Here is a 9,126-nt window from a genome sequence, read left to right as displayed (position 1 = left end):
AACTGGGGTCCTGGGGGAGCAAGACGGGGATCTCCAGCCCAGTGCAGGAGCACCCACCTCTCGCAGTGAGGCAGCCCGGCTCCCTGCGACGGCGCAGTGCGGTGCAGGGCACGTGCTGGCCACGGCTGTGCCTGGAAGGGAATTTCAGAGGGATGCGATGTGCCTGTACGCTGGGCTCCTGCAGCCGCGTCCAAGAGCACGCAGCGCAGAGGCTGCTGGCTGGAGAAGGGCCAGCATCCCCACGAGCCCTGACCCTGGGGAGGCGACCAGATTCATTGCAGGTGCACTCAAGAGTAGGGTGCTGTGTCCCATCACCCACCAGGAGCCAGCAGGCAGGAGCCCTTGCTACCCCTCATCCCTGCCCAGTGCACCGGGCACCTCGTCACCGCCGTTCCCCTGGTACCAGCACGGCTGGGGCCCCGCGGGGCGCAGGCTCCGGCGCTGTGCTTACCGTTCCTGTCCGTGCTGGCACCGAGGGACAGGTGGGAGGTCAGCACCATGGCAGGGACCAAGTACTCGAAGGATGGGATTTGAACCAGCGGCAGCCTGGGGAAGGGGACAGCAGCGGCACGTTAGGGTGGAAAGAGGAGACAGGGCTGCTCCCAAAGATCTGGCTGCTGGAGGAGTGTGGGCTGGGAAGTAGAGGAGATGGGAACCCCGAAGTGGCAGGAGGGCACCCCATACCCAAAAAGTGCCCTAGCACATCCCAAGCAGCAGCACATGAGATGTGCGCAGAGACCAGGGGCTTTGCCGAAGCCCACAGCCAGCCCCTGCGTGGGGCATGGGCAGCACAGGCACCCGATGGTCTGGAGGAGCTCTGTATGATGCTGGAGCAAGGCAGCGAGGAGCTAGAGGGAAAGCACAGCAGTTTTCCTAGAGGGACATGTGAGAGAGGAGGATGCAGGATGGCAGGGAGGGGACAGGCATGCAGAGATGCAGAGCAAGGGGTTGTCCTCATGCCCCTTCCCACCTCCAGCAAAGCCTGTCTTCCCACAGCCTAGGAGGGGGCAGAGACATGCCCTGCCACAGCATCACCCTCCTCCTGGCCACGGCTGTATCCCCTTCATCTCCCTTGCTCACCGGCTCCCCAGGGTGGTCTGCAGCACTGTGGAGATGCCGCAGGCAAAGAGGCTCCGTGCCAGCAGCTCACCGGTGGCCTGGGCATGGGGTGGCTCCTCAGGCAGGGTGGGCAGCAGGAGGAGGTGGAAGATGCAGAGCAAGGAGGCCTGCACAGCCAGGTGCTGTGCAGGGAAAAGGGTAGGTGATCGCGACTCCCTGCAGCACCCAGAGCTGCAGCCCCCCGTGCCCAGCCTCCCTGAGTGGATGCATGCTCAGTGACACCCCCAGACAGCGCCCACCACTGCCCGCTTCCCTCCCAGCACACCCTCGCCAGAGCATCAAGCATCCTTTGCCTGGCAGGATGTGGCCCCTGCCCTGCCACTCATGTGGATCCCAGCTCTCTCCCCATCACCCCATCTCTCTGGCTGCTCATCGTGGTCTCCCCTTACCTGGAGGGCTAAGCAACAGCTCAGAATCCAGGAGCACATCTTCTGCAGGGAGCAGGATGTGAGCGCAGGGCTCCCAGCACCAGGCGCTCTGCAGCAGCCCCCATTCATGCTGCTGCCTCCCCACACCACCCCTGGTTTGTGGTGCAGAGGGGGTGGGCAGGCTCCCACCCCCCAAAGGGCTCCTCACAGCCTGCGCACAGCTGAACTTCCACCTTCTGCAGGAGCTGCTCCAGGGTTAGCCATTAACTCGAGTTGGTGAATAACCTGCCCTTGCAGCCAGGAATGCAAGCGTCACCCTGCGTTGTCACCAGAAGGGCCAGGTGACGGCCACCCATGGCCAGGACACAGGACATGGTTACGGTGCCAGCTGCCCACAGGCCAGGTCCTCTTGCGGCACACGGGGCAGGGACTGGGTGGGCCACAGCACAGACACATCTTCCCTCATGTGCAAGGAGCATCCACACCAACAGCATCCTCCAGCTCCAGCGTGCCCTGCCTATGCTTGCTCCTCCCCAGCACGGCATCCCCCTGGTCTCCTGGTCCAGCCCTTCCTCATCATCAGGCCCTGAGGAGCCCATTAAAAGCTGCACAGGCCCCCCACCATGTCCTGCCATTCCCCTCTGTGGGTACTGCACTCACACTGGGACAGTCTCTGATGGGGGTCTACCACATCCCCCAAAGCTCCTAGAAGGAGGGCATTGAATCCTGCTGCTGGACAAGTATGCCAGGGACAAGAGCTGCCTGCTTGGCTGGGAAGGCTCCCAGGGGAGCAACAGGCAGGGGATGCTTGTGTTTTTGTCACAGGACAGAGGTGGCTGTGCCAGCGACCACAACGGCAACCCTGCCAAGCCCTTGCTGCTTAGGGCTCACTCATTAACTGGACTGACTTCGGAGAGCAAAGAGCGATGGAGACCATGCATTCCCCGCATTCCCAAGGATGGGTAGCCTCCTTTCTCCCACTGCCCTTGCCTTCCCCAGGCACCAGACCCAATATCCCTCTTGTCACCAGAGAGTCTGGTCCCTCTTGAGCCTGACAGGACAGGTCTCGCTGCTCTGGGCTCATTTGCCGGCACTAGGACCTGCCTTGCACACCGGCTCAGAGAGCAAGCACTGCCTGCTGTGACCGCACGGCTGCATCAATGGGGCTCTGCAGTGGGACACTCATGCTGCCAGCACGGAGCAGCTCAGCAGGACAAGGCAGGTGCACAGCAAGAACTACTTTTATTGGAAGAGATTTGCATCTACAAAAGAGTGAAAAACAGGTGTAAAATCCACAGTAAAAAGGAAGGGGCACTTCCTGATGAGCTGGGCTGGTCAGCAAGACAAAGAGCCATCTTCCCGCCCTGAGGAGCAGTCAGGCACTGTTTGCTCACAGCCATAGGCAGCTGGGGTTTGGGATGGGGTCACAGAGCACCCCAGTTTCAAAGCACCCAACACAAGCAGGATAAGGAAGCTCAGCCTTAACCACACCTCACCCCCTCCAAGCCGAGCAGGGCACAACCTCTCCCTGGGGCACAGCCACAGTGGGGTCCCCTCTTGGTGCGATATTCCCAAGAAGCAGCTTGGCAGCCTCCAAGGGGAATTGCTGCTATGGCCAGCCAGCTCGGGCTGCTCACTCTCCCCCTCCTTCTACCTCCTCTCCCCTTGCCCAGGCACCCCACCTCTTCCTGGAGCACCCCACTCCCTCACTAGGGTCACTGCCCCAGCCCCTCCCCACTGCACACAGAGCTCCAGCATCCCACGTCCCACACAGCACCTCTGCCCAGCACCACCAAGGGTCACCCACTCACTGTAGGAAGAGGTACAACACCTCCCCTTGCCCTAGCACCCCAGCTCAAGGGCATCCCATTTCTACTCTCCAGCTAGTAGGTTCCCACCCCAGCAGCTCAACAGCAAGAGAACTCTGCCCCAACCTGCCCCAGCAGCCCCTACGGTGAAAGACACCCCCGCCCTGGCTGGGGGGGACACAAATGCTGGTTTGGAAGTAACGCAGGGGCCTCCAGCCTCAGGGATCAGGAGTCCCACAAGTGCAAGGAAGTGAGTTGTGCCACACTAGGAGGGAAGGGGAAAGGGGCTGCTGCCCCACACTACTAGCTGGGAAAAATGAAGCTCTTGATTCTGCCGAGATCCATGGCAGTGTGCATGGAGCACTGCCTCAGCCCCAGGGGGTCCAGCCAGTCCTTGCGGTTGGGGGCTGCATCCCATGTGGGGCCCGCACCAGCTGCGCAGGCATGGCAGTGGAGCGCCGGAGGAACCGGGAGCATGGCAAGTCCGAAGGGGCCAGGCTGGCTGGGGGCTGTGGCAGGGGAAGTACGGTTAGATCTCTCACAGGCAGTGGGTACTTTCCGGAAAGGACCTTGCGGGGGGCTCCTGTGTTGGACTAGATCAGGTGCCTTTGGGTAAGACAGAGCTGTCATCATGCTGCCCCACAAGTAGAGTGCAGTCGCCGTGACACCCCCACGACGCGTCTCCTCAGTCGTCTCGTTCTCCCCCAGGCAACAGGTGCTGCTGTCTGGAGAGACGTTGGGCAGCTTGGGCTGGGGCTGGTCAGGGGCTGGCTGGGCATCCAGCTGGCAGCTGCCCTCCTCGGGGAACAGCGCAGGCCGGGAGGCTGCAGGGCTGGTGCTCCTCATGCACACAGACCGGTGCACCACAGTGACGGAGGCAAAGACAGCAGCGAAACCGGTCAGGTACACCACGCCCAGGAGGCAGGCCAGCTGCAGAGAAGCTGATGGTTAGCCCAGACCCCCCACACCCAGTCATGACCCAGCATGGCCACACATCGACCCAGCAGCCATGGTGGCAAACAGCATGACCAGCACTGGGGCTGAATGCTGGGGAATAGGCAGCCATGCTGCTAACAACAGGTGGCACACAGCCTGTTCAAAGCGGGGCCTAAATACCACAAACCAAAATGCCCCAGCTAAAACCTAACAGTCCCTGCTTAAATGCCCAGCCAGGACCCAGTTCCCTCCATGCCACTACCACTGCTCCAAACCCATGGCCCCTGCTGGGACCCACGTTCTTACAAGTAGCTGCTGCCCCATGCCCTTACCTTCACCACTTGCTGGTAGAACTGGCCCAGCACATGCTGCCACATGGACTGCTCCATGAGGACACACAGATCCGTGTAAGTGAACCAGCCACGCCACATGCCCTGCTTTTCTGCCACACTGCAGGAAAACAAAGAGAATGGTGGATGCGGTATGGACCTTCTCCACTGAAGAAGCTCCAACCCAGGCAGGCTTGGAGAAGACCCTGCTCAATGTCTATGGAAGGGAGCTGCAGAACCTAGTGAATGCTCACGGGTACCCTAACCTCTTATTTCACTGCAGCAGGGCTAGCTCTGAGCAGGGGCAGAGCCAGGGCTGCAGGGTAGATGAAAGGCTCACCCCCACCCCACACACCTACCGTCCTTCCAGCCAGCTCAGCACTTCAAACAGCTCCCGGGGGTCTGTGTAGAGACTCCAGTCCTGTGGAGACAGCAGTGAAAGGTCAGCACAGTCAGGGCAGGCCACCCAACACCCAGACATATCCTTCTCCATTCCTTCATGGGAGTATGTTGGGGAAAAGCAGAAATCCAGACTCCCCTTAACGCATCCTTTCCCCCTCTCTGCGAAATACTTGGCCACAGTGACAGCCCCACTTACAATGGCGCTCAGGAAGTTCATCTCCAGTGTGTTCATGGTCTGGACATCCACCTTCCCTGCTGCTCCCCACTCGTCGTTGAACACCTCCTCCTCCTCACCCTCATCATACAGGTACTTACTAGCAACCATCTAAAAGCAGCACAAAGGACAGGATCTCAGTCCCTCCTGCACTCCTCCAGGCCTCCCTCCAACTCAGTGACCCCCCTCAACCCACTCCACTCACCATGGAGATCAGGAAGAGGTCTGAAGATGAGATCTGCTGGAGGTATTCGGGGTTCCGGTGCCGGAGTCTCTCAATGTAAACCAGTGCCAGCATCATGGAGCAGGGCGAGATGCAGGCTTCCCTGTACAACAAGGCAAGAGCCAACCTGAAGGTTATTTGCGTGCTACGAACAACCCAGTCACCACAGCACAACTTGGCTGCTCCCTCCCCTTGTAGGTAGGGGGAAGGTTTAGTAAAAAGACAGCTAGATACATCCCAGCCATGCCAGCTCTGCACTGGCTGCCCTGAGCTGCAGCAAGAGAAAGTGGAGAGGATGCAGGATAGAGAGCAGAAAGTCCTGGCTCCTGTTCCCAGGCACAGCCAGCTCCAAACTGGGCAGCCCTGCCTGCAGCCAGGCATGCTGCAAGGGCTCAGCTGCTGAGAACAGAGAGGGTTCAGACCTGGCTGCCCAGTGAGCTGCAGATCCAGCCAGTACAGAGTCCCAGTAACAAGAGCACCCCTGCACCCCAGAGAGCAGGACCAACCTGAAGCAGGTCTGGCTGTGTCAGGAAGCCACTGTGCCTGCTGGCCTTGCCACCCACCCCCAGCTCCTCTTTGACACTAATCAGGCCTAAGCACAAATTCAGTGCTGGCCCAGGGAACAGCAGTGAGTCATAGGTGAGACCAGAGCTCCCAGTTCTGACATGGGACACAAAGGGACAAGTTTCACTTCTTACCGAGATACGTGAGACACGTATTTCTTCTGGAGTCTGCGGATAGGGCTGGGAGCCACTTTCTGCAGCAACTCCACAGCAATGTCTAGGACAGAAAAGCAGCAAAAGGGATTAGCCCCATATGGCACAGTCCACCCCCACCCTTCCCTTTTTCCCCCCACAAGCCCATTGAGTCTTGGTGCTTGCTCAGCCCCTCAAGTTTAATTTAAACTATGAAGGTAGGACAGGCCTTATCAGAAGTCAGGGATGAAGGAGGAACAAACAAATAGGCAGGACAGCCAGAGCAAAGCAGGAAGAGGATGTGTGTGTCCAAGGCCCAGCGGCAGATCCAGATTAGCATGTCTGCGTCACAGGGAGTTACCAGCAGTCAGCTGCCCAGAGAGGCTAACACCCTCCCCTCATCCTGCAAGACTTCGGGCAGCCCTTTCGGAGGCTTTCTAGGACATGATGTCAACACCAGGTCTTCCCAGTCCTTTGCTCTGCTCCAACCAGCATACTCCTCCTCCTCAAGAGATGATCAACACTGATCCAGCTTCCTCCCCACCACAGCCCTAGTGCTCCCAAGATGATGATGGACAACATGTTCATGTGAACAGGAACCCGAAGGCACTAACAAGGCATGCAAGCAGCAATATGGTATAACTGCAGATCCTCATCTCAGCCCATTTCCCCCCCCACCTGCAGATCTCCCTCAGCATTCAAGCACTGAAAAGGTGAGAGACTGATGGATACTGGCAGATGGCTTCAGCAGCTCCCGTCTCACTTCCCAACATGACAGGACCAGCTGGGAGCATCCCAAACAGCACTACAGTCTGGTGCTTGGCAAAAAGTGTTTGACAGGCAACTCCAGCTCCATTTTGTGGCTGAGCCCTTGGCCAAGAGAGTCGAGAGCAGAGCTCATCCCAGCAGCTTCACATTTCCAGCTCCCAGAAGAAGCATCACCACACAACCTCTTCTCTCCACACCCCTCCTTCCCATGTCTCTCCAGCAACTAAAAGAAGAGCTGCAGTCCCACATGAATTATTTGCCTGACAGCAGCCACCAAGCTCAGAAACACACTGCTCTAAGGGACTTCCCCAGGTCATTCGAGCCACACCACTGCTAGGACTCACAGCCAGGCAGGCACAGCTCCAGCCACCCCATCAGCAGCACCCAGCTTCTAGCACTGCTCCTGCTCTCTCTGTCCTGCTTGGCCATCTATGTGCTGAGCAGGGACACACACACACACACACCAGCCAACACAGAGACAGCAGCAGGGCTCTGAGAGATAGAAGATACATGAGATCTCCCCCAGGCCTTGTCCCAACACCAAACCTAATCCTTCAGCTCACAAATCCAACCCACGACAATATGTCCTGCCCTAGAGGACACTGAGAGCAAATGATTGCTGTCCCCATGTCACAGCCACAGCACACTGAAGGTGGTTGTGGTTCTTCCTTTCCAGCACGAACAAATTAACTTTTCAACCTCTTTCTCCTCAGCCATCCCCACACTGCCTCCTGTGACTGCTCCCAAATGCCAAAGACCTTTTACAGCTCCTCCTGCTACTCTGGACTCTTCCCACAATTGCCTCTATCTCACCTGAAAAGCAGTGCCATAAACTTGCCATATAGCAATGGCACAGCTGTACCAAGACATATAGCTGATAGCAGCCATCAAAGGAAGGCTGTAAGACTAGATAAGTTCACAGTGATATTCTCTATGCATCGCTCCTGCCCCCAGCCACTGGAGCCAAGGCAGTGCAATTTCCTGGGTGCAAGGCAGCCTTTACAGTTAATAGCTCTCAACAGAGTCTTCTTTCATGAATGTGCCCCTTGAACTTTCAACACTGGTAGTGTCCCGTGGAACAGTCCCATCTTGCACCCGGGTGTGATGCCAGCCCCAAAGGTGAGCCATGTGACTCCCTTGCACTGCTCATGCCAGAACTCATGAGTCCAAGCAGTGTCCAGACAGCTGGCTACCCTGCCCGTCCCTGCTCCACCACCGCATGCCCAGCAACCCCCTCCTCGCTGAGGTACATCACACACATTTTTTGCTTTCCCCAAAACTATCACAAGAGTTCTGAACGCAAGCACACTTCCCCACCAGTTCAATGACCTGTGCAAGCTGTGTGAGCATGCACCTTACAGAACCACTAAAGCGACCCCACTATAAACGCTCTCCAGGAAACCACTGCTTGCCCTTGACCACTCCTCTCCACTGTTCTCAGCCTCAACCCCGCTGCATCCTTCTGCTCCCCAAAAACACTGCTGAATCAACAGGAAAAAAAGGATGTGATCCAGAGACACACACAGCAGGCATTTATCCCTTGCTGCTCACAACTACAAATTAAATGAACTCCCTAGTGTTTTGCACAGCACAAGAAGTTGCCCAAGGCAACTCTCATGAGGGACACAGACTTCACTGTCAAGGAATTTGCCAGCAGCCTAAAGGAACCTGCACACCAGCAAGATGCCAAAAAAGCATCAATAGACCAGATAGGGCAGTAAAACAGAGCAAGAGCCACGAGGCTCTGGCATCCTGCCTGCTGTGCTGTGCACAGTGACGAAGGCTGGGCAGGGGTGGGATTTGGCACCACGGAGGGAGCGGGTGACTTGTTGGTCTCAGCCCTTGGGCTACTTCCAACCCCCTTGACTCAGCATTCCTATCTGGGGACACTCAGCAACCCACCTGCCACGGGGCTGGAGAGATTATCCAGGCTGCAGTCTTTGTCCCAGCCATAATAGAGCCGCTTCCGCACCCTCTCGCTCAGCTGCTGGTGCCTGGGCAGGAACTGCAGGCAGACAGGGGGAATGTGAGAAAAGCCCTGAACACTCCCCACACCGGGCACTCCACCTCAAGCCAGCTTAGGGGTACGACGGGCCCAGCAGGGCCCCCAAAAGCTCAGCCAGGGGCCCCCATGTGCGGTCACAGGGGGCTCTTCAGGGTCAGGGCTTAAGAAGCGAATGCCCTAGGGGCCTGCGAAGGTGCGGGGCTGGGGCCAGGCTAGGCCAGGCACACCGCGGGGGCACTCACCGTGAACTCCTGGAAGC

The 9,126-nt window shown here is 58.1% G+C and overlaps 2 protein-coding genes across 2 annotated transcripts in view; both read right to left on the bottom strand.

Moving 5' to 3' along the window:
- Positions 1–1,616, bottom strand: part of SLC23A3 (solute carrier family 23, member 3) — a gene marked incomplete at its 3' end in the record, with an annotated part of 2,862 nt that extends 1,246 nt beyond the window's left edge. Inside the window, exons 1-4 of the mRNA XM_010291488.1 lie at positions 1,509–1,616; positions 1,081–1,241; positions 452–546; positions 58–131 (exon numbers count right to left, since the gene is read on the bottom strand). Of these exons, the coding sequence (XP_010289790.1) occupies positions 58–131; positions 452–546; positions 1,081–1,241; positions 1,509–1,616 (438 nt within the window). The remainder of the gene's footprint in view (positions 1–57; positions 132–451; positions 547–1,080; positions 1,242–1,508) is intronic.
- A 1,791-nt stretch (positions 1,617–3,407) lies between these two features.
- Positions 3,408–9,121, bottom strand: CNPPD1 (cyclin Pas1/PHO80 domain containing 1; the record flags this gene model as incomplete). The annotated part of the gene is made up of 8 exons (XM_010291487.1): positions 3,408–4,225; positions 4,564–4,681; positions 4,920–4,981; positions 5,159–5,287; positions 5,382–5,502; positions 6,098–6,179; positions 8,765–8,867; positions 9,110–9,121. Coding segments are annotated over 8 exons (1,254 nt in total), but the record flags the coding sequence as incomplete, so codon positions are not given.
- Between the last annotated feature and the right edge of the window lie 5 nt (positions 9,122–9,126).

The sequence above is a fragment of the Phaethon lepturus genome, unplaced genomic scaffold (assembly GCF_000687285.1).
Source record: "Phaethon lepturus isolate BGI_N335 unplaced genomic scaffold, ASM68728v1 scaffold40047, whole genome shotgun sequence".
NCBI classification, from domain to species: domain Eukaryota; kingdom Metazoa; phylum Chordata; class Aves; order Phaethontiformes; family Phaethontidae; genus Phaethon; species Phaethon lepturus.
The sequence above is the reverse complement of the archived record's forward strand: the minus strand, read 5'-3'. Positions and strand labels throughout refer to the sequence as shown.